Below are 25,417 nucleotides of genomic sequence, written 5' to 3' on the forward strand. Positions count from 1 at the left end.
GTTAGTTATTTACTCATGCTTTGTAAAGGTAATGTAAATGGTTTGTTCACCATTTGCTAATGCTTTCTATAGCAGCTCATGTACCACTAACACCTTTTAAACTACTGGTTTGCAACTATATTAACAAGCTGTCTATAAAGTATGATAATGCAGTCATCAAACACCTTATGAATTGTATTATGAATAAAATATATAATATTTAACAGTGTTTATTAATGATCAACATAGTGTTTAATAATATTATTAACTATTTAATAATGTATTGTTAATGTTTCAAAATGTTTTATAAAGAATTAACTAACTATTAGTTAACACTTAGTAAATGCCAAAAAGCGTTGACTTATTATAAAGTGTTACCCTTTAATTTTCTCAATCAAAACATGTCCTACTGCACAAGACTAGTATTTCTGACCACACGGTTTGTTAAATTCTTACTCTAAAAGTAAATATTTTGAGGGCGAACTGATAACAGAAGAGATGAACTTTGCTTCGGCGCACAGCGCTGGCCTGTTCATTGAGAAAAGTCCGTAGTGGAGGACAGGACGACACGCTGACGCCGTGAGGACGCGCGGCGCGGCGCACCGCCCAGCGACGCGCACATCGGCTGATGTCACACCGACCGGAGCACAGCTGACAAACTCCCAAAGTTTGGCAATAACAAAACCAAAGCTGCACTTTGCAGACATCAGCATGGATTTATTTGACTCCAGGACATACCATTAAAGACAAAATAGGTGAAACAAATAGATAGTTCCACGTCGGAATACGGAATCCTCTGACTGGTTTTGCTCTAGAACCGGAGATGTCTAAATGAGACGCGCTAGTGTGGTGATGCTGCCTAGTGTCGGCTAGCCCATTTAGCATGCTAGCAAGCTAACTGGAAGTGCATGGCAAGCGAAACAGCGCTAGCCCGATAGCTGGTGACCCACGGACTGCATTACCACATTCTTGTAGGTAATCGTTAGCCACTAACTGGCGACTACGCTACTAGGTTTTCATACGACGGTAAGATTGATTCATTACGTACTGTACTACAAGCTAGCTAGTTCCAGACGAGTTAGCTAGCATTCTTACTTGGCCAGTGAGCTTTCTCCTCTCTAGAATCCTACATTGGCATTCACGGCAGTGTGGTAAATGTGCTAATCACTAACATTATACATTTACAGTTGACGTGCTATTCACCTTCTGTGTTTGTCAACGTTAGTTTGTTGACCAGCTATGGGGGTGTGCGAACAAAGAAGCTGGATTTTGTTGTTGTGGAATCTGACAGCCGTCATGTGAAATTGGAAGCAGATGGACAGTAGCTGATCATATGTCGGCCGTGGTGGCCCGGTGCGATCACGTTCTGAACCCAGTGAACGTTATCTGGCGGAGTCGTTATCAGTAGGTGACTCGCCGGTGCTGTCGTTGGTAGCGATGACATCTAAATATTATCTGAACGATAAAGTGAATGGAAGGGTAAGGAAGTTATAACGTAGTTACCGCTCCCTCTGCGGTTATCTTGTACTGTTTTACAGTTTGATAAGACCATAACCCAAAGTTGTTTCCACCGGTTCTTGGCGCTATCTACGATCAGGGAGAAAGATTCCCCAGGGAGAAAATAGAATAGCAGTGGAAGGAAATTTCAAATTAGGTTTTATTTGAAAAGGTAAAATTCAAAAACAGAAATACATTTGCACACAAAAACTGGACAATTCATACTTTACATTTGTGCCCCATCATCAGCTGGTGCCCTTTTGAGATGTTTCGCCCTTGCCTCTCAGATAGTGTAAGTCCGCCACTGGTAGCACTTGTGTTTCTGCTGGACTTGTTGTTTCAGTTGTTATTGTAGCTGGATAGAGACAGTCCTTACTGGGATAAATTACACTGGGCGCATACTGTAGACCTGATGCTGGGATTATCATCACATATCCTCTTTCTGTTCTTAACCAGGGATTTAATCTAGTCAAATCAAATGTTATTTGTATAGCCCTTTTTACAAGCGCTGTAACAGAGGGCTTCACATAGAATTGGCCCATAACCAACCTAAACCTAAATTTAGGTTGGACATTCACTCATAACCATTCCTTTTCATTTTCTGTGTTGCTTCTTTCCCCTTCCTGCCCCCCCCCCTCCCCCCTTCTCTCTCTCTCGCTTTCTCACACACACACACACACACACACACACTTGGCTTGGTCTTTTTCCTTGGCACCCCAGTGCAGCTTGTTATGGAAGTGGTTAACCCTGCCTGTCTGGTACAGTTCCCTTCCTCCCTGAATGCTCCAGCAGGACCTGTCAACCCTCACTGTCTGTCCGTCTGAACTAACCTGTCTTCTAGTGATGGGCATTCCGGCTCTTTTTCGTGAGCCGGCTCGTATGGCTCAGCTCACCAAAAAGAGCCGTCTCTTTTGGCTCCCGAACGGCTCTTTAACCCTCGTGCTGCCTTCGGGTCACATGACCCAAAGGTTCATAACGAACCATCGTTGTGTTTACCCAATTTTACCCAATACAAAAACAAATAAAAATAATTTTATTTTAACCTTCGCAATGTGGGGGGTCTGAGACAGCCCAACGGTTAAAAGAAAATGCTTCACTTTGTTTTTGTATGCGGTAAAGTTGTCGCAATACGACGGTGGGTCACAATGACTGATGGGTCAGAACGACCCGAAGATAACACAAGGGTTAAAAAATACATGTTTTAACTATGAATTTGACTATGATGGGTGTGAAAACAATTTGAATTAAATTATGAAATGAAATCATACTCGACCGTAACCACATATCTTTAAAAATGCATTGATTTGTCATGGCTCTCCTCCGAGTTTTGACTACTCTCTGACTGTGTGTGAGTTGGCTCGGCCCTCCCTCATGCAGGATTGACAGGAACAGAATGTGAGGATGATCGTGTGCGCCTTTAAGCCTACAATTATTTTTTTGTTCTTTGAATTAGTCAATTATTTTAAATACAATTAAAATTCATAATTTCATAATTTCATTCATTTAGTTTTTATAGGCTGTATTAATCTATTAAAAATAGAGTCGGCTCTTCAGATATGCGAGCCAGCTCCCGATGTTCACCTTCAAGAGCCGGCTCTTAGAGCCGGATCGTTCGCGAACGACCCATCACTACTGCCATCACTACATCATCTTGTCTCTGCTGTCTGTCTGTCAGCAGAACCTGTCTTTCCTCCCCTGTCTGTGGGTCAGCACTGCTGTGCGCCCCAACTTATCTCTTCTTACATATACACACACACACACACACAGCATATACACACACACTCAGCATGAACACACACAGCGCACGCACAGCATACACACAGCGTTATGATAGAAACTTGACCAACAAGCAGCCTCGCTGGGTTAGAGTCGCTGGGAGGTTAGCAGCTCAGAAACAACATGACCGTGTTCCAGAGAACCTACCCAAGCCCAAACCTTAACCTACCCAAGCCCAAACCTTAACCTACCCAAGCCCAAACCTTAACCTACCCAAGCCCAAACCTTAACCTACCCAAGCCCAAACCTTAACCTACCCAAGCCCAAACCTTAACCTACCCAAGCCCAAACCTTAACCTACCCAAGCCCAAACCTTAACCTACCCAAGCCCAAACCTTAACCTACCCAAGCCCAAACCTTAACCTACCCAAGCCCAAACCTTAACTCCAGTCCCCCTAAACTAAAGGCTGATGCCAAGAGACTTTTATTAGAAATAGACCCAAAACAAAAGGGTGGTGTGGATTTTTTTTTACATTGTTTTGCAGAAGTCTGGATGGTAGCATTGGCAAGATGAGTAAGGGGAAACTCAATGCACTACAGGTATAAGCTAATCATAGGATCTTTAAAATCTTAAGCGACTTCGCCATTCGTGCGGCTCTTGAAACTGTCTCCATCGTAAAATATACAATCTCTCTTTAAGTGACAATGTGGCAGGAGGGCAAGTCAACCATTTAAAAAAGCAAGTAAGGTGGAGGTAATGTTTCCTCATCTCACATAATATCCTCTAACATTTATTTGTGGAGGTCTCCTTGTCCAGCAACAGCATTGCGTCAGTGTTAAACAGGGTTTTACGTGGTCTGCAAATAGCATTCTTGATGGACTCAACAACAACAAAGAAGCCTATCCAATCAGATGCCCAATTGAGTCAGTTAGCTTATTCTCGGTTAAGGGGTCGTCAGGAGGGAGTCCTGGGGTTCCGGTTATGTGATCTTTGGTCCTGTGAGAGTGCTCAGGGGAGCAATGACACAGGTTGTTGGTAATCTAGTTAACAGATCATCATTTTAGTTTGAAGCTAATTTGCGTTAGGATTGTTTAAGATTATGCCTACAGGAAACAGGCCCTGTCATGGAGACGTACTCAGAGCAGATGTGGATCTAGGTTAAGCTCGCTCTCTCTGCTGGTAGAACCTGAATGAACCTATGGAGTTGAAAGCCCTGTAGTTACACAGCAGGCTGATGCAATAATGATTAACTGAGACTGTGTGAAAGGCTAGGATCAACAAGACGTGCTGACTCATTCAGGGGAATATTCAGTTAGTTTGATGAAATAATGACCCATACATGTACCCACGTTACTGTGGTGTGTTTGTCATGAAAGCCCCAGGCCAGCATGTGTGTGAGCATGTTTGTTTAAGACACAAATGCCTTTGCCATGGTCGATGTGTTCCAAGGTACAGGTTATAGTTCAAAGCCAGGTTATGCTTTGTGAAAGGTTGTTAGGTTACAGTTCAGACCTTGTTTGGGGTTCATAGCATCGAGTGCAATATCTTGAGGACAACATAATCTAGACACTTGTTTAGCGGTAACCTACAGAATGCTCGTGGGAGAAATGTTCTTGGCTGGTGCCTTTCAAAGGTGTCATCGCAATTTGTGAGTCATGAATTTAACTGTTGTCAGTCACTAAGCTTATTAAGCCTTTTGGACATTTGGGTTAAAACATTATGTACTGTGGCCTGAGATTCAAACCTATAGAATACCAATCCAGACCCAATAAGAAACATCAATTGGTCTTTGAGATTGGCAGGTTTCCATGAACTTTTGTCCTAATAAATAGAAAGATAGAGTATGACTTGTCTTCCCTCAACCTGTTTTACTGGTTTTCAGGATCCAGCTTACTGCACACAAATTATTTACTTTCCTGTTGAGGAAAGAAGAATACTTGTATCTATTTAAGATGTACAGTGGTGGGGGTGGGGGATTAGCCAAATGATAAACTGAGATGATCAGTTGGCTGTCAGCAGTAGGCTGAATTCTGCTGTCCGGCTAATACTATTCCAGTTTTGAATAATGATGAGGTTGGTCGATGTTTCCTGTGCTCAGTTTAACACACTCCTTCTCGTTTTGGACCATGTGTTATTTATTTATTTACCACAGATGTGGGTCAGGGGTCACCCCGCCTTAACAAGCACAGATGCAACAGAGGGCTGGTGTTCACTTTGTTTGCTCATCAGATGAGAAGGACACTAAACTCCCTAGTATCAACAGTTAACCATTACTGAGAAAGTGTTCATATCATATTATCCCACAGCCAACCTGTCAAATCAAGCCTTCTTTGCTTGCTTCGGTTTCATGGTAGGTTGAACTAAGAGAGGGTTGGGTTGGAGGAAGTAATTAAATGGAAACGTATCCAGTCACTTATCCAGTCACTTTCGCCTCAGTGATTACCAGGAGAGGAGGAAGGAAGGAAGGATGGATTTGATTGTGTTTGAACTGGGCCCATGGGACTGTGTGACTGTCCTGACCAACCAACTGACCAACCATGGATACTCAGCTGTCCTGTCACTCACTGACTCTATGGTGTTTCTGTTTGTCAGAGGGTCTCCTAACTAAAATTTGGTTCAACCAAATAGACTTTGAATACGCAGCTATTTAGCCATCTCCACAACGCTATACTTAATGTGGATTTGCTTGATTTGGCCTATAAGAAAAAAAATGCATTAAAATGTAAACAGCTGCCATTTTAAGATGCCCTTAAATATAGTCAACCCTGTAAGACCCGATTTAAAAATTACAACGTCACTTTTAGCTCTCCAAAAAACACATGACCAAATGTTTATTTTAAAATTTTTAAGACCAAATGAGCAATTAGAGAGCTAAAAGTGACATTGTAATTTTACAACCACGGGTCTTACAGGGTTAAAAGGCTTGATTAAGAAATATTTCCGAACTCTTGTTCTTTCCTTAACCTCACTAGTTACCTAACCTTGTGAGACAGCTAGATTTGCAAAATCACGACTACGCAAAAATTAATCTTGCCAGGCTCCAAGTTATTCATTGGTGCTGCTGGCAGCTACGTTTGAAGTTAGCCCGTTATAGATGGTGGTAGACAGATGGTTTATCCTATCACCTGCCAAGTATTTTTTCCAAATACAGTTCTAAAAGGTGACTTCCCAGATGGATATGTGTAACAAACCATCTGGCAAGTCAGGCTACTAGTTACCACATCCTAAATGTACCACATCCCACAACCTCTCTGCAGCTGTCCCTTTCTTTCACAGTCATCTCCTTTAGTCCAGCCCATGGACTAACCCTAACACTAACCCAGCCCATAGATCATCCAATGCCTAACCCTAACCCTGCCCATAGATTATCCCCCTCCAGCCAGCTCTCAGTCCATCCTAATCCACTTTATTCAACCCGGGGAAATGAATGCATTCTTTGGTTTTGTCTCAGTCGCAACAAAGCCAGGGATTGTTGGACAAGATTTAGAACTATGATTGCCTGTTTCTGCATACTTTATGTTTACTGGGCTGGTGTCAAGGATTTTCTACAGTACATTTATGTAATTTTGGCACTATTTGACACTTTGTGTCACTGTTGTGTTGCTTGGTGGATCTACCAGTGACCTTACGTACAGCAGGCTTTACAAATAAAGCAGGTAGTGGTTCATCGGAGCTGGGAATTACGAAGAATGAAGAATCCCTCAGAATGAAATAGCACCTGTCTAAATACAGCCACTTGTTTTGTTCTTTCGTTTCCCCTATTAAATACACAGGGGACAGAGGAACAGTGCACGCTACAAAATTCTAATGGCTGTTTGTCTCCCTGTACATACACACCCTCCATACCTACACACCTACTCATCACACACACACACACCACGCTAAGGCCAGTGGGGGAAAGTGCAGGGCCATGCAGCAGGAAGTGTGGTGAAAGGTCATTGGTGCTGGCTGATCGTCTCAACTGAGGCCTCAGAGCCTTGAGCTCCAACACCAGACACCAGACCACCACAACAACAGGTGTCCGCAAGAAAACACCAGCCCAGCATGTTCTATGGCCTGGAGGCTAGCTGGGTGTGTGGGGGTGTTTCTCTGTGTGTGGTTGTGTGGGTGAACACTGTCCTAAATCTCATCTCACCTCAAACACACACACATGTCAATGCTAACACATCTAAAAGGACTCTCCTGTCTGTGTTAGCGATTACGCAGATATATTACTGGGACTCAGTGGCTAACAGCTGGCTCTCATCTACCGCTCACTAGCTCCAGGAGCCCAGAGCCAGCTGCCCTCTGACCTGGCCTGCATGCTCCAGGTCTGGGAGGACGTTGTCTCCATCTCTCCTGTCTGCCTCCCAGGGTGCTGCTCACTGCCCCACCAGCACAGCTGCCTTGAAACGCCTTTGAATAGAACCAGGTCAAATCCGATGTTTCAAGTGTTTCCAGATGGACTCTATTACACTAATACATGCCGGCCTTTCATCAGCTGAATGTTTTTGATTTGAGGAAAATAGGCAATGTGATGGATACCTGTTTTTGTGACATGTGGTCTTGTTTTGCTGCCAGGTGACTGGTTGTGATGTGGGAATGAATGTCTTGAGTGTTCCTGAGTGGGACCACGTCCTGAGTGGGAACATGTCCTGAGTGGATATATGTCCAGTGATATTTTTAGTGTGTCCTGCAATTGTGTAGGCCTTCTCCAGGACTACTCAAGTAGCGCTTAGCGGTAGTAGTATTATTAATATATATTAGTAGTAATAGTACTAGTAAAGTATTAGTACTAATATACTAGTAGTCTGCACAACATCATGCTAGAAGTGAAGGGCCACTTGCAATTTTTCTGTCGTCAATGAAAATGAATGATATGGTCCTGGACCAGCACCACTGAAGGTCCAGGTTAGAGAAAGCCATGCAACACGCATCCATGGTTCTGACTGCCTTCCCCCTCCTCCCCCCAGCAGAGGGCCCATGTGATGACAGAGGGGGGCTGAGGGCGGGGCTGGAGCAGCCACCCAGCAGCATGGAGGGGCCGGCCGTCCTACCGCCACTCCAGAACAAGGATCCGTGTCGGGAGCGGAAGCGGCGCGGTGGGGAGGTGCAGCGCCTCGGCCGCAGCACGGCCACGGAGCAGCAGGAGGGGAGGCGGGGGGGGACGCCCCCGGAGGACAGGAAGTCTTCCCCGCTGACGGAGCTGGGGGGGGGGGCGGTGGCGCCCGACTCCTGGGACATGGACTCCCATGACGGGGAGGAGCAGGGGGAGAAGGGGAGTCGTAGTACTCCCAGCACGGACAGCCCTGCCCCCTCCAGCAGCTGCACAGGTGAGACACTGGCCTCCTGCCCGGCATGAGGTTAGCCCCTCCTCCGTACAGCTACGGTCGTTTGATGTTTATTTTCAGTGGGATCCTATACCACTACAGCATGACACAACACAGTCTGATCTTAACCCTTTGCCCTCCACCTTCTCAGATGGTGGGACATAGAATGAGTAGTTTGTTTCTTCTGGTAAAATGTACCTCCTGAATGATATGTTTAAACTGTGTCTGTATGTCCTTGAACTAATGAGACTAAAGCTTATGAATGGTACCACCTTTTTAAAATCTCCTTAGAAATGTTTCCACAGTGAATGAAAATGTAAAAAGTCAGTTTAAACCGCTATAAGATGTAACTTTATTAATTCCGAAGGAAATTCCTTTTCCATAGATCGCTCAAAGGTTACAACAATGCTTGAATAGAACTATAATAAGAATAAAAGACAATATCGCAATAAAACTAAACTGTACAAAGTGGTAAGTGCTACGGGAATAATAAATAAAAACTAAAGGTAATAGATTAATTAATTGCACATGAGTGATAAGGATATTGCACATAATATTAAACTAAATGGTCCTATAGTATGTCAGAAGAGGGAGGAGTTTGACAGTTTGATGTCCACTGGGAGGAACATGGGTGTTCTGTGGAGCACCTTGGTGCGCTCAGTCTGTAGCTGAAGGTCTACTGTGCCTCCACTGAGGCAGGGGATGGGAGGTGTAATCCAGAATACTGAGTCGTTTTTTCTCTATAGACTTTCTGCTTGTTCTGCTAGAGCCACAGGCATTTGTTGTGCAGTGAAACTAGAGACTATCTGTCTTAAAAGGAGCCAGCGTAACACTGTCACCCATTTAACGCATAAGTACTTTCTTTTGGGTGGAATTTTCATCATAAAACCTAAGTGATTTTTCACACTGTGGCTGTACTCCTAGGCTCATTCGATCAGAACCGGGCCCTTCATTTTGGCATTTCTCTTACAGAAAGTAATTAGCTTCGAGTTTTAAGTCTCTCTAAAATCTGCAAAACACAAAAACTAATATGAAGAAAAGGAATAATTCAAAACCAGCATTTTTTTGTATGTGGGATCACCAAGAAAAGGTCATCCTGACTCTAACTGAAGCACATCTAGAACTGACAGCATTTTCTGACCTGTGTTAAACACATCCCAGAGAACTCTTCACTAAATGCTTCGATATGTTAGCTACATTTGTGTGGCCTAGTTCTCCACAAGCAGTAAGAAGGGTGAACCTTGTGTCCTTCTGATTGCTCCAAATAATTTTCCTCCAGATACAGACACCCTTTGATAAAGAGCCTCTGTTTGTGTTTGCTTAACGGCTTGCCGGCCTAGCGATGGTTATCTCCACTTCCACCCAGAGCTAGAAGCACACTATCGAGTCCTGAGTAAACAGCAGCCTTCACTGTGTTCCTCCAGGGCTCTGTCTGCCCTGGAGCAGTTAGGCCAACCACAGCCTTCACCCTGTAACAGATGTAACATCCAGTGTGGGATACAACCTTCTTTCATGGCCCTGCCAGCGCTGGGTGAACTGCCACAGCTTGTGTCTGCGGCTCAGCTTAAGCCTGGCGGCTGACGAACGTGCCCTCTCAACCATTTCCCAGCAGTCTTTGATGTTTTCCCCCCAGCAGCCTCACATATACAAGGGAACAGGGGCAAGAGGTTCGAGGGGAAGGGCTTGAGATTGTTCATACTGAAGGAGAATCACCTGCTTGAAGGGTTTTACTATTTCTAACAAATGATTCCTGATAAGTAATATTCAAATGCTTGTAAAATGATGGTCTGTATCCATGTTAGGGTGTATTTGTAGAATAACACTAGATTTCTTCCACTTTTTGTTTTGTTTCCAAGAAAACCAATGGTATGAAAAATATTGTTTCCTGGAAGAAATGGTGTAATAGTGCAAGGATGCTTTTGGCAGCAACTGTACAGTCCATAGTTGCTGGTACTGTCTCACGAAAGTCAGTGTAACTAAACAGTAGGGAAGAATTGGCAGAGGTAAGTCAGAGAAGTGACTTATCAACCAGGTTCTTAAAACGTTAAGTACATGCCACATGGTAAGCGGATACCTCATTATGTTCTTATAGGCTCTGTTTTGATCTCTAACAGCCTTCATCAGGATCCCTCGTCTCCTGCTGCCAGTTCCAGTTTTGTACTTAGTTGAGTGTTTAGTGTGTGTGCCTTGGCAGGTGGATGATTGTACATTTTCATCTGGGGCTTGTGTTGATCACCAGTGTTTGAGTCTAAAGATCAGGACCGTTGAGGTTTTTCGGACATGATTTTATCCCTAAACATCAGGATTTAGTCTTGATTAACATTACATGTAACATTAGGGCTGCACGATTATGGCCAAAATGATAATCACGATTATTTTGATCAATATTGAGATGACTATTAATGATCACAATTATTTGTTGATTTTAACCTAAACAAATGTTATTGTTACATAATATCAACTGCTTTCACATCCATATTGTGCTACATTCCTGCTAATTTACAAATACACTGTGTGCACAATTATTAGGCAAGTTGTATTTTTTAATTCATTTTATTATTTAACAACTACAGTGCTCTCGGTCAATCCAAAATGTCAATAAACCTCAAACCTGACTATTTAAGAAAGTAAAAGTGAGGTTTTGGCTTTCTTACGAGAATATCTATGTGTGCACAATTATTGGGCAACTATTAGTGTGCATAATTATTATGCAACTAAATTAAAAACTCACTTCTTTATTTCCATCTGTTAAATTGAGAATAATAAACAAACTTTTTCAAATAAACATTTCTGACCAATATAGCCACCCTTCTTTTCAATAACAGTAATAAGCCTTCCATTCATGGAGTCTGTCAGTTTCTTGATCTGTTGACGATCAACATTTTGTGCATCAGCAACCACAGCCTCCCTGTTCAGAGAGGTGTGCTGTTTTATTTTACTGTAAATCTCCTGTTTAAGAAGGCTCCATAAGTTCTCAATAAGGTTTAGGTCAGGTGAGGAAGGAAGCCATGTCATTATTCTTTCATCTTTAACCCTTGTGTTATCTTCGGGTCATTCTGACCCATCAGTCATTGTGACCCACCGTCGTATTGCGACAACTTTACCGCATACAAAAACAAAGTGAAGCATTTTCTTTTAACCGTTGGGCTGTCTCAGCCCCCCCACATTGCGAAGGTTAAAAGAAAATTATTTTTATTTGTTTTTGTATTGGGTAAAATTGGGTAAACACAACGATGGTTCGTTATGAACCTTTGGGTCATGTGACCCGAAGGCAGCACGAGGGTTAAGGCCTTTACTGGCTAGCCACGCACTGGAGTACTTAGATGCATGCGATGGAGCATTGTCCTGCATAAAAATCATGGTCTTCTTGAAAGATGACCGCAAAGCAGACAGCACAGCTTTGGAGTGGGTGCGACAGACAAGGTCAGTAATGCCCAAAATAGGCCGTAAGGTGAACCCTGTTATCGTTTCAACCCGCTCCACAGTCTGGCATCTACACAATCTTTAGCTCATAAAAAAGAACGAGTCCTGCTAAGCTACCAAAAAAAAGTTTGTCGATGAAATTCCAGTCGATTGTCGATGTCTATGTTTTATGCAGAACTAGTTTCTTCAGAGCGTAATAGGATTTTGGTGGCACGGTTCGACACGTGATCCTTCTACACCAATAAGGTAGCTGCTTTTTGTCAACATGGATGGATATGGTTGTCAAATAGAGGATGGGACCTTGCACGTTAGTGTTTCCTATGTTTATTTTGCCATGGCGGAACGCCACGACTAAATTTCTGCCGCCATGGTATCAGAAATAGGGCTGTACAAAGTTTTAGGACGTCTATGTGATTGTTAGAGTGCATGTCGGAGAATAGCATGGATACGCGCTTCACACCGCAGTTTAAATTAAGTTAACTGGTGATCTGTATTATTCCCCTGCTAGCTAAATTGCACGTCTGTTGATTCGATAGCGATTGCTGCCTTTGCTTACGTTTGTATTTTCGGTGCATTACTATGCAGAAGTAGTTTTAATTAATAAATAGTGGGTTTATTGTTATTATTTGCTACAGAATGCTTATCCTATCAAGCTCAAATGAAGCAGACAGTGTACATGCTTTCGATTACCTTAATGATAGGCTACTGACCAACGTCAATTACGTCAATTAATAATTGGCAGCATTTATGACATTTAGAACATTAAGTAGCCTAACCTTATTGCTTTAGGGGAAATAGTACGAAAATATGTGCAATATTACATTAGTTATTAAACTAGGCTATTACATTAACCTGGGGGGGGGGGGGGGGGACAGACTTATGTCGTTGTTGTAACATTCATTCATTCTTCCACAAATGAAAACACTGATCAACCATAAAAACAATCGTAATGAAAAATATGAAATATGATATATAAAACTGTACAAAACAGAATAAGGAATAACAGATTAAGGACACTCAGTCCTCACTGTCAGTGTCAGGACAGTTATCTCCCAGTTCCTCAGTTTCTTTTGTGTTGGCACAATTACAACAACGACATAAGTCTGTGCAACACAGTCCTGCAGAAAAACATGAACATCTGCCTGTCTCACACGCACTTTTGCAGCCGCAATGTATCACATGCAAAACACTGTCAGGGGCCGAATTTCTGTTACGTGCAAGGTCCCATCCTCTATTTGCCAAACATATCCATCCATGTTGACAAAAAGCAGCTACCTTATTGGTGTAGAACGATCACGTGTCGAACCGTGCCACCAAAATCCTATTACGCTCTGAAGAAACTAGTTCTGCATAAAACAGACGCAACGATAATCGACTGGAATTTCAGCGACAAACTTTTTTTTGGTAGCTTAGCACGAATCGTTCTTTTTTATGAGCTAAAGATTGTGTAGATGCCAGACTGTGGAGCGGGAATCATTTTCTAAAAGAGTTTTGTGGTTCACCTTGCAGCATAAAACCTCTTCAATTATATTTAATTGTGAAATACTTCAACTCATAACATTAGTCATTGCTGTGTCTGCACCTGACTGTGTAACAGACAGTTGGCACAGCAGAACCTAGCTAACCATGAGGAAGACCCCAGTGAGCCTGCTACTGGTGGAGCTCTCCTCAGGACTCACCCAGCCCACCTCCCTCTCCCCACCCAGCCGGCCCACCTCCCTCTCCCCACCCAGCCCACCTCCCTCTCCCCACCCAGCCCACCTCCTTCTCCCCTCCCACCCGGCCCACCTCCCTCTCCCCACCTAGCCCACCTGCCCCTCCCAGCCCACCTCCTTCTCCCAGCCCACCTCCTCCCCACCCAGCCAGCCCACCTCCCTCTCCCCTCCCACCCAGAGCAGTCCAACTCCCTGACTCATCCTGGAGCAGCGGGGCTTAGCCTCGTAGCAGCTTAGCCTGAAGAGGTGGAGTAACTAGTGAGCCCTCACAGTTTGGGAGTTATCGTCGCTGGCTGTGTGTCCCTCCACTGATTGCTAACCTGTCCCTAAAATGTCCACTTGTGTTGATTTTGGCTTAAATTCTGAAAAGACAGAGCAGATTTAGTACTTTTCTAGACTATTAATGCAGTAAGTGCAGTTTTGTATCATAGTTTTTTTGTTCACATGTTCATGAGAAATACTCCCCTGACTCTGTCCCCTACACCTGAACATCCCCACCTCATCATCCTCATCCGGCCTTACCACAGTAGGCTCCCCGTTGTCATGGACATGTGCACATATTTGAACTGGGGGCCTACCCCTAGACACGCGGACGACAGCAGCGAACCTTCTCTGGGGGTCTCCAGCCTCTTGCATTCCTAGCATACCTCCAGAGCTGCGCTGGGAGAGGACCTCAGGAAGAGAGGCCCTTAGGAGGCGGGCTGGAGCCACGGACCCCCAGGACGAGAGCTGTGAGAAGCGTGCCAGTGCTGGACAGCTGGAAAGATTCCTAAAGTGTTACACTTTATGGCCAGCGTGTATACTGTGTTCACACACACGCATGCAGTACACACTGTCTGTACGGCATATGGTGCATACACACACATTTATACATAGACACAAACTCTCTGCTCTTCCAAAACAGGGGCGACATGATTTTCACGTGCACAGCAAGTTGCGTAAGTTCTCTGAAATGTATTTATAACACAAGTCAGTCACACGCTCTATGGTACTGTCTGTGCTGGACTTGACCGGTAATGTTCTTAGAACAGAGGAGGGCAACAAGTGCCACCATCTTTACTTGAGACTGGATCTAGATGTCTGGAACGTCATCAGAAGTCTCCCGAGCCAACGGGATTGGTGCCAGACGGGCTGGTCTGAGTATTTCAGAAACTGCTGATCTACTGGGATTTTCACACACAACCATCTCAAGGGTTTACAGATAATGGTCCGAAAAAGAGAACATGTCCAGTGAACGGCAGTTGTGTGGACGAAAATGCCTTGTTGATGTCAGAGAAGAATGGGCAGACTGGTTTGAGATGATAGAAAGGCAACAGTAACTCAAACTAGAGAGGGTACAATTTCTGGGGAAATTGTAGGGTGTGCTTGCTTGCGTCGGTTGCACAGGGGTCCGTTTTTGAATGACATTTTTACAACTGATATTTCTGTATACTTTATATAAAAATGCATACTTATTATTTATAAAGATTACATAGATTAAAAGCATTTTTTTTGCTGCTCATTTACAACTGAAAATACTAGTGAAGTGTAGAATGAAATACATGTCTTATTTCACCTGCAAGAGGCAGCCTCATCGTTGAATCAAAACGAATACATTTGGCAGACCGGTGTAAAAATTGACCTAATCTCTATGACTTAAACGTCGTTTTAAGTTTTCCCTTCCCATTCATAAAAAGCTCACTGGTAGCGATCAGTCAGTAACAACGCAAAATGCGATATAGCCCTGTGTGGAGAAGCTGCCCCGGTAAATTCTACTACTACAGTACAGTACTAGACTACTGCTGTGTTCGTCTTGGTAGCGATTGCGTTGGTTGAATTGGATTTAACGTTCCGTTGTACGGTTTAGGCTGAAATTAATTATTTTCATGAACAGATTGACAAAGTTTAGGCTGTGGCAATGAAGTTAAGGTTAGTAGTTAGATAGATTTTTGATTTAAGTAAGGAGAGTGCCGAACATGTTCTGTCGCCGTTTGACTTCCTAAACAGCTGTGTACTGTAGATGTTTTTGTAGTGTGTCTCGCGTAAGCTACAGCGTTGCAGTGAGCTAGCTACACTGGTTTGAAACCACAGGTAATGGTAATTTCACCAACAAATCGTTTACTAATGTCAGAATAAATCCTACAACGAAAATGTATATGTGAGGAATGTTTATTTTAACGATTGAAAACAGATATATCATAGACCACTGTAGTATTTGTTGGCCGGGCAACACAGGCTAATGTCATGATGCTAATACTTCAGTGAAATAGTAGACTACTGTTTCCGAAAGTAGATGTACTTCCTTAATAATATCAGCTTATATTGTACATTACACATCACAATTGTGTGTCATATCACAAAGTAAAATGAGTAAATAGTTATCACCCTGGCCTCTTTGCTTGTGGCGTTTCTGCAGCTGCCTTGCAGTAAAGCTATAGTTAGCCTAGCTATCCCCCAAGTTAACAGATGCGAAATGAATGTTCTGCCAAAGGTAGTCACGCGTGTTTTCGTGACGTTAGTGACGTAGTGACGTTAGTAACGTCAGTGACTGTGGCTAACAAATTAGCCACCGTTAGCTTCACTTTTCGCCACAAAAACTTAACTGCAGCCTAAACCATGCAACGGAACGTAAATAAAAATACAAGCAACTCAATCGCTACCAAGACGAAACTTTTGACACCTAGGTTGTCTATGTAGGCCAAATATTGACAAAGATTTAGGGGGGCAAAAATAAATAATAATAAATATATATGTGAGAGAACAAAGGTTGTGCTCTCGCCGAAGGCTTGAGCACACCCAATAACCACTCGATACAACCAATGTATGCAGAATACCATCTCTGAATGCACAACACGTCGAACCTTGGAGTAGATGGGCTACAGGAGCAGGAGACCACAAAGGGTGCCACTCCTGTCAGCTAAGAACAGGAAACTGAGGCTACAATTCGCACAGGCTCACCAAAATTGGACAATAGAGGATTGGAAAAACGTTGCCTGGTCTGATGAGTCTCGATTTCAGCTGCGACATTCATATGGTAGGGTCAGAATTTGGCGTAAACAACATGAAAGCATGGATCCATCCTGCCTTGTATCAACGTTTCAGGCTGGTGGTGGTGGTGCAATGGTGTGGGGGATATTTCTGGGCACACTTTGAGCCCCTTAGTACCAATAGTGCATCGTTTAAACGCAACAGCCTACCTGAGTATTGTTGCTGACCATGTCCATCCCTCTATGACCACAGTGTACCCATCTTCTGATGGCTACTTCCAGCAGGATAATGCACCATGTCACAAAGCTCAAATCATCTCAAACTGGTTTCTGAACATGACAATGAGTTCACTGTACTCCAATGGCCTCCACAGTCACCAGATCTCAATCCAAGAGAGCACCTTTGGGTTGTGGTAGAACAGGAGATTCGCATCATGGATGTGCAGCCAACAAATCTGCAGCAACTGCGTGATGCTATCATGTCAAAATGGAGTAATGTTTTCCACACCTTGTTGAAAGTATGCCATGAAGAATTAAAGCAGTTCTGAGGGCAAAAGGGGGTCCAACCCGGTATTAGCAAAGTGTACCTAATACAGTGAGTGTATATCTTATAGCTGACTCTCACCCTCCCTCTCTCTCCCTCTTTTGTTCCCTCTCTTCTCTCTCTCTCTCTCTCTCTCTCTCTCTCTCTCTCTCTCTCTCTCTCTCTCTCTCTCTCTCTCTCTCTCTCTCTCTCTCTCCCACTCTTTGTCTCTCCCTCCCTTTCTCTTCCTCTCTCTCTCTCTCTCTCTCTCTCTCTCTCTCTCTCTCTCTCTCTCTCTCTCTCTCTCTCTCTCTCTCTCCAGATCTGTCCCAGACATCTCCCCCGTCTCTCAGTGACCATCTGCAGCTGGGGAGGGAGGAGGGAGCGGGGGCAGGGATCAACGTGGAGTGTCGTATATGCGGGGACAAGGCCTCGGGGTTCCACTACGGCGTGCACGCCTGCGAGGGCTGCAAGGTAAACACGGGAGGAGGAATCCTCAGCTGCAGCAGCAACTGAGGGTTTTCAAATGACTGTTCTCCCTTCCTTAATCCATCCCTACTGATCTCTTCCCCTGGCTGTCCCCCTCCCCCCCTGGCTGTATTCCTCCCGTCTCCCCTTGTCTGTCCTCCTGCTCTCCCTCCCTCCTCCTCCTCTCTCCTTCCCACCTCCTACTCCTGCAGGGGTTCTTCAGGAGAACCATCCGTATGAAGCTGGAGTACGAGCGCTGTGAGCGCAGCTGTAAGATCCAGAAGAAGAGCAGGAACAAGTGTCAGTACTGTCGCTTCCAGAAGTGTCTGCTGCTGGGCATGTCCCACGACGGTGAGACACACACACATCTATGGACCTGCACACACACACATCTATGGACCTGCACACACACACATCTATGAACCTGCACACACACACACATCTATGAACCTGCACACACACACACACACACACATCTATGGACCTGCACACACACACACACATCTATGAACCTGCACACACACAACTATGGACCTGCACACACACACACATCTATGAACCTGCACACACACACACATCTATGAACTTGCACACACACACATTGCACACACTCGCTCACAGTCAAAAGTCATTTTATTGATCAAATATAGAGAGTGAAAATGTTATCTGGATGATGAAATGCTTGAGACAAGGCTCCAGTTAACAACATAACACACTGTCACACATTAACCTTGTTAAATGGACATTATAACAAACATGTTATACAGACACTACACTGCCTATCATCACAATCCAGGCCATTTTCATACTGGCAGATCAGGCACATCATCAGTTAGCTTACATACTGTACTGTCATAGTGACTCGGTCCATATTCCCTGGTACTGTTGACGAGATGCTCTCGGTATAGTAAGAAGAAGGGGAAGTCCAACGTGTGCCTTTCTCTCTGGTTGTGGTAGCTATCCGGTACGGGCGCATGCCGGAGGCAGAGAAGAGGAAGCTGGTGGCGGGGCTGCTGGCCGGGGAGGAGGGCGGAGGGAACAGCCCCGCGGGCTCCGACCTCAAGACAGTGGCCAAGAGGGTCAACGACGCTTACCTGAAGAACCTCAACATGACCAAGAAGAAGGCTCGGGGCATCCTGACGGGGAAGACCAGCTCCAACCCTGTTCAGTTTGTACAGAACGTAAACATGCTGTTACCTTCATGCTGTTGTCTGTCAGCGCGTGGGTGACTGGATGAGTGAGTGACTGGATGAGTGACTAGATGAGTGACTGGATGAATGACTGAATGAGTGAGTGACTCGTTGACCGAGTGGAGTGAGTGACTGGATGAGTGACCGAGGATCTTCATTAATTGTGTTCTTACTTCCATTACATGACACTCACCTACAACCTTTATACAGTTTTCTCAGATCAGAAAACATTTAAGGAATGTCACCTCTACTTAGTCTCACCTCACCTAGGGTGAGGGTTTGTCTGGCCTGGTCTTGGTGTGAAAAGCCCTGGAGAGTAGTGTTATCAGTGTTTTGTCTCAGTGACGAGGGCATGGGAAGGGGCCCAGACCCTTGTAGACGAGGTTGTCTCATACGAGGAAGTGTAAAGGCCGAATTATACAACTCTGTTTTCCAAAAAACGGACACATGGGAACGCCCTCATCTACGTGGAACGCCCTCGGAGAAACCCCCGAAGAGCTCGACTTGCACCTCCTGAATTTCCTAACTATCCGTCGTAATTTCGGATAGTTACGGATACCCCCTTGGCTGTGATTGGTCAGTATTAAGAACCGCTTGCGTCAGGGGCGGGGGCGGGGTTGCCGTGATCAACAAGACGAACAGAATCCTTTGACCACCATTGCTGTAAGTTTTTACAATTCATATTTCAGCTAAACAGTACATGTAAATCAGCATCTGAATTAAAATGTGACGAGAAATGGGCAGTGTAGTTGCTGAAAATGTGATTATTTTATTGATGAAACAACTAATTTGTAAATTTGCTCCGATTTTTCGATAACCTAGCTAGCATCGCAGTGCAGCGCCACCCACTCTTCTGGCGGTGAATTGCTTTCAGCACCCACAGCCTACGGAGAACCATAAATGAAGTCTATCCGTCCGTATCCGTCCGTGTCCGCCCGCCCATCCGTAAACGGAGTCGGAGTAGCATATTTCGGCCTTTACAATCTGTCTGGACAGGCTGTGGGCATGCAGGGGATGCACTGCTTGTCATCTGCAAAGTCATTATCGGTGAACTCTATAGAGTTCACCGATAATAGAGATATAGAGATATAGAGAGCAATAGAGATATAGAGAGCAATAGAGATTTTACAATTTAATGTAACACAACTTGTTCTTGTTCTTCGAGGATGGACAATTTCTCTTTGGCATCACATTCCAATGAAGAAGATCCCATACACAGACAGTAGCCTACATTCTCCATTCATTCTAAACATTCTAAACCTAAAAGGGTGTTAGTAATTCACTCCCAGCCTCCCTCCTCTCCCCTCTCCTCCCTCCTCTCCCCTCTTCCTCCCCTCACTCCCTCCTCTCTCTCCCCCTAGCCCTTTGTGATCCATGACATGGACACGCTGTGGCAGGCGGAGAACGGGCTGGTGTGGAACCAGATGGTCAATGGCGCTCCACCCAACAGGGAGATTGGCGTGCACGTGTTCTATCGCTGCCAGTGCACCACGGTGGAGACTGTCCGTGAGCTCACCGAGTTCGCCAAGAGCATCCCTGGCTTTGTCGACCTCTTCCTGAACGACCAGGTACAGATGAAGAAATATGCACACTGTGTTTCGTTTAGAAAGCCACTTTGAGCTGGATCACTGACACGTGAACCATCGTAAACTGAAATTCAGTGGTTGTCAACCCTGGATCTCAGGGACCCCTGTCACACATGTCCTAGATGTTTCTCTGCTCCAACACACCTGATTCGGGTGAATGGGTCGTTATCTAGCTTGTTCATTTGAATCAGGTGTGTTGGAAGAGGGAAACTTCTAAAGCATGCAGGACAGGGGGTCCCTGAGGACCAATTGAATGCTTCAGATAAATAGTGACGTAAAAATAAATAATGACTTGTTGATCACTACTTCTGGTTGTATCATGAACCCACACAAAGTAAACCTCCCATGTCTTAAACATGACTGCCCTTCTCCCTCTGGGAACCAGGTGACGCTCCTCAAGTACGGCGTCCATGAGGCCATCTTCGCCATGCTGCCCTCACTCATGAACAAGGACGGCCTGCTTGTGGCCAATGGGAAGGGCTTCGTCACCCGCGAGTTCCTGCGGAGCCTGCGGAGACCCTTCAGCGAGATCATGGAGCCCAAATTCGAGTTTGCCGTCAAGTTCAACGCCCTGGAGCTGGATGACAGCGACCTGGCCCTCTTTGTGGCCGCCATAATTCTGTGTGGAGGTACGGCAGCTCACGAGAGACCGAGAGCGGCGATGTTGGGTCCCAAACCGAGGGTCAAAAATGTTAGCCGACTGTTGAAAACGTTTCTCCTGTTTCCATGTATTGGGAGAGGTTATTTGGCTTAGCCGAGCAAGCAATAGGCCTACTTTCTGCCTGAATCACTCACTTTGCTTGAGTGCGAAACATTAATAGTAAAATATGAAGATAAGAAATTGTGATGCTGTGAACTCTAACCCCCCTCTCCCCCCTCCTGTCCTGCTTTCCCCTCCAGACCGACCAGGCCTGATGAACGTGAAGCAGGTGGAGGACATGCAGGACAGCATCCTGCAGGCCCTGGACCAGCACCTGCAGGCCAACCACACCGACTCCACCTACCTCTTCCCCAAGCTGCTGCAGAAGATGGCCGACCTCCGGCAGCTGGTCACCGAGAACGCCCAGCTGGTCCAGAAGATCAAGAAAACCGAGTCGGAGACGTCGCTGCATCCTCTCCTCCAGGAGATCTACAAAGACATGTACTGACTTGTACCAGAAGGAGATCTACAAAGCCATGTACCGACTCGTACCAGAAGGAACCAGGCTTGGCTTGGCCAGGAGCCTGTTGGGTCGGAATTGAACTGAAGGCTGTTTCTGACCTTGACTGGACAGGACTGGGTTGTGGTGTGAGGTTCTGACCTGTACTATGTCAGGTACTGTGTCTTTTTCTGATTGGGAATCAGAGAGAGAGAAATGGTGCAAAACTGCTATGAAACCGAAAAGGCGGAGGAAGGTATTAGCGCGCAAGCTTACTTGCTGTTGATACACGTGTCCGTGTTTGGGTCAGTGTGCAAGTCCATAGCACTTTCAGTGAAAAGTAACGCTTTGGAATTCACTTCACAAATATTGTGAATCCTAACTGGCCTATCAGAGACCATGTCAGAGCTTTAACCACGTGGGAAATAAACCAACAGATGTTTTAAGTCTAAGTGCCCTAAGGAGATACAGTGCACAATTTGCCATGCTCGTACACGGCAGACTGCATGGGGCAGGGTGGGTGTTTTGAATCAATAAGTTGTTACACAACCAAGCATAGATACACGTGTGTACCATGCTTTCCTCTGTTAATGGACAGAAAAAAGGCTGTGCGAGCTGTAGCCTCACAAGTAGTATTCCAGGTGAATACCTTCACGGCACACCCAAAAACTACATCAACCAGACTGACTGGCTTCTATTTTTGACATGGATAAATCAACATCACTATTTTTATAAAAGAGGATTTTTTAGTCTCTCTTTACCCTCACAATGTGTGAGTTTTGTATAATGGATCATTCTTTACCCTTAGTTGAAGCGTTAACTTTAGCTATCAGCCTTTGTTACCAGCTGTTGATGGGTCAGAAGGAAGTTGATTGAGGTGATGTTACAAAGTTTCTACAACCAGTCAAAGCATTTCTGGTACCTTGTTGAACTTAAGTGTGCTTCAGTGCTAACGGGAAGCAAACATCATGGGTTAATAATGTCCCAGTTCACCTCTCACCACAAGGATGCATCTCCACCCTGTACCCGTCAGTGTCCTCGCAAGCTGCTCCCTTCATGTGCACTCGACCGCATGCCCCGTGACCTCACCACACTTATCAGCCAATGAAAGATAAGGAGACAAAATCACCCCCCCCTCTACATCACTGAGTTTGGATCTCTTCCTGTCTGACAGGAAGCACCAGTGCGACATCACATCTCAGTATTTATCAATGGACATGTTTATAGATTATTACAACTTCCTCACCTCAAACCTCTTATAATGTTTTTTTTTCCTCTTTGTATACAACTGTTGGGTTTAAAACATGGGAAAACAACTTCTAATAATACTGTGAAAGATATCTATATATACCTGATCACAGGGTTTTGTGTATGATGTTTCATTGCTTGATTTTACCTAAAATGTGTACCCAAGATTTACCCAAGATTTATCACTTCTGTTGATTGAAGAAGTTTTATTGATATTTTATAGTTTTCTGCAACCATTTTTCTGTCAGGTTTATCAACCACAGATTTTGGGCCTATGTGAACTACCACTTTTTCCTCTGCAGTCTCTGTTTAACATTCATCATTTGGCTTTGGTGTGATGGTTTCGAAAATATCTTTAAGGGGTTCAAAAGAAGAAGTCAAAGTTTTTTACCCCACGACAACCTTCTGCAACCTTAATTAGTAATCAGTTTCTAGTGCGGAGCATTAGAGTACTCAGAAAGACCAATGGTTGAAAAAGCAGTGATTATGAATTACATGCCTTAAATCTGTGGTGTTAGTCAAACAATCGGAATTTGGGGATTTGGGAAATTCAAAGAAATAGGGACAATGAGTGATATGTCAGTCAAAGAAATGGTAATTCTCAGTATTTAGGTCAAACTATTGCAGTGTATCTCTGCAATACAGCACTTCCTTGGCAAAAAAATGACAATTTTATGCAAAAAAAATTCAAATCAATGTGTCTTTCTATTTGAACCATTTTAAATCAACTAAAACATTTGTATTTTAGCTCAAAATAGACTTGTATTACTACCTGCCTATTAAAATGGCATGAGAAAGTGCCAAATATTTACCTTAATTAATACCCTGCTATACCTCTAAAAAGCACTTCGAAGACCACTTTCTTATAATAACTAATTGTCTATATTTAGGCACAACTTACTAGTTGCATCAAAATGTCTAATATTTTGTTTTTAACATTTATTCTATCAGTTATGGATTTGATCTTGAACATAACTGATATTTCAGATGAAAATGATCTGTATCAATCATTATAAAGTGAAGTGGCTTATTTCTTTCTCGATTAATTTAAGATATATTTTGTTCTCCATTCTTTTCAAGTCCTGACAATTTCTTTTGCTTCTCAAATAATGTGACAGTGGCTGAACGTACTGAATTCCAATAAAGCTAGCAGCACTGCAACTTAATTTGAGAAGAAATCTATTGAGTTTAAATTGTTACATAGGGTCACTAAACAGTCTACAGTTGCCATGTAATGGCAGCAAAGTGTACACAGTGTTAGTACATTGCACAAAAACTATCAACGGTTGTTAAGTATTTTACCTACAGCAGAAAAACAGTTACCTTGTTTGGTATGGATGGAATTTCTACATGTTCCCCCAAATTGTCAATAAAGTACTTTGGGTTGTTTTGATGTGCCTCCTCCTTTAAACTTTGTTCGTCTTAATTTCAGTGATTTAAGATTCACAAATGGACATGAACATTATCATTGTGACTGCAGAATCATCTAATACATGACGTAACTTAACCCTTGTACTGCCTTCGGGTCACATGACACAAAGGTTCATAACGAACCATCGTTGTGTTTACCCAATTTTACCCAATACAAAAACAAATAAAATGTTCTTTTAACCTTTGCAATGTGGGGGGTCTGAGACAGCCCAACGGTTAAAAGAAAATGCTTCACTTTGTTTTTGTATGCGGTATAGTTGTCGCAATACGATGGTGGGTCACAATGACTGATGGGTCAGAATGACCTGAAGATAACACAAGGGCTATCATTGACTATTTACCACACTGGATGTTGATTCCATGCTTGACCTCATGGAGGCTTGAATGCATACAGATTGCCCCTTGACATAATTTGTCCTCATGTAAATAGTCCCCAAGCTCTATTAGGTAAACTGCTATCTGCACGTGTGTGAAGGAATGTGAAGGAGACAGAATGTTATGTTCCTTTGTCATATATGTGTGATGGATAAACAAAACTAACACCCAGATGGAGGTACAACTGTTTAGCCACAGAGTATGTCCTTGTTTCAGAGTTTCTGGGTTTGTTGTTAATTGTGTGTGGGTTATCTGAAGTGGAATGAGGGGTGTGTTTCAGGTGTTTGATGGCTTGGCTGGCCCCTGGTTTCCTTCCTTAGACAGTGTTTCCTTTGTTGAGGCTCCCTGTGTGCGTGTGTGTGTGCCTGCCTGTGTGAACTGCACGTGAACCCAGCTAGATAATGCATTCTGCAGATGTGTGCAAACACAATGAATCCCCAGAGACCTTGATGACCCCTACAGCTATTGTTTTTCAGGTCCAGGTCTCAGGTTAGGGTCCAGTTCCCAACGAGGGGACTGTGTCTGCTGGAAGGTTCACATCCAGGTTTCCGTGCCTCTCCCTGGGAACATGAACTATGAGGTGTGTCTGGACCACCTCCGCTGGGTCCCCTGCTGTCTTTGAATGAAGAGAGAACTGTTTATGTTTCCAAGCATTAGGTTGACAGTTGGGGTGTACATGTGGTTGTTCTCTGACTTTGGACTTATGGAGGTTTTTAGTTATATTGATTTCTACAGGATTGTTGGTGAAATCAAGCATCAAGATTCAGATCAGGAACGTTAACGCTACGTTATCGGCTTTGCGCAGGTCTAAAGACATATTTTGTACAGCTTTTGACGCTTTGACAATGCCG

The 25,417-nt window shown here is 44.1% G+C and overlaps 1 protein-coding gene across 1 annotated transcript; it reads left to right on the top strand.

The window, feature by feature from the left end:
- Positions 1–579: 579 nt before the first annotated feature.
- pparda (peroxisome proliferator-activated receptor delta a) lies at positions 580–21,661 on the top strand. The gene is made up of 8 exons (XM_062486690.1): positions 580–1,005; positions 8,149–8,505; positions 17,452–17,603; positions 17,810–17,948; positions 18,555–18,778; positions 20,149–20,355; positions 20,759–21,002; positions 21,274–21,661. Exons 2-8 carry the CDS (start codon positions 8,208–8,210, stop codon positions 21,519–21,521), a joined length of 1,512 nt encoding a protein of 503 aa, XP_062342674.1. The 5' UTR covers positions 580–1,005; positions 8,149–8,207; the 3' UTR covers positions 21,522–21,661.
- The last annotated feature ends 3,756 nt before the right edge of the window (positions 21,662–25,417 follow it).

The sequence above is a fragment of the Osmerus eperlanus genome, chromosome 1 (assembly GCF_963692335.1).
Source record: "Osmerus eperlanus chromosome 1, fOsmEpe2.1, whole genome shotgun sequence".
NCBI classification, from domain to species: Eukaryota; Metazoa; Chordata; class Actinopteri; order Osmeriformes; family Osmeridae; genus Osmerus; species Osmerus eperlanus.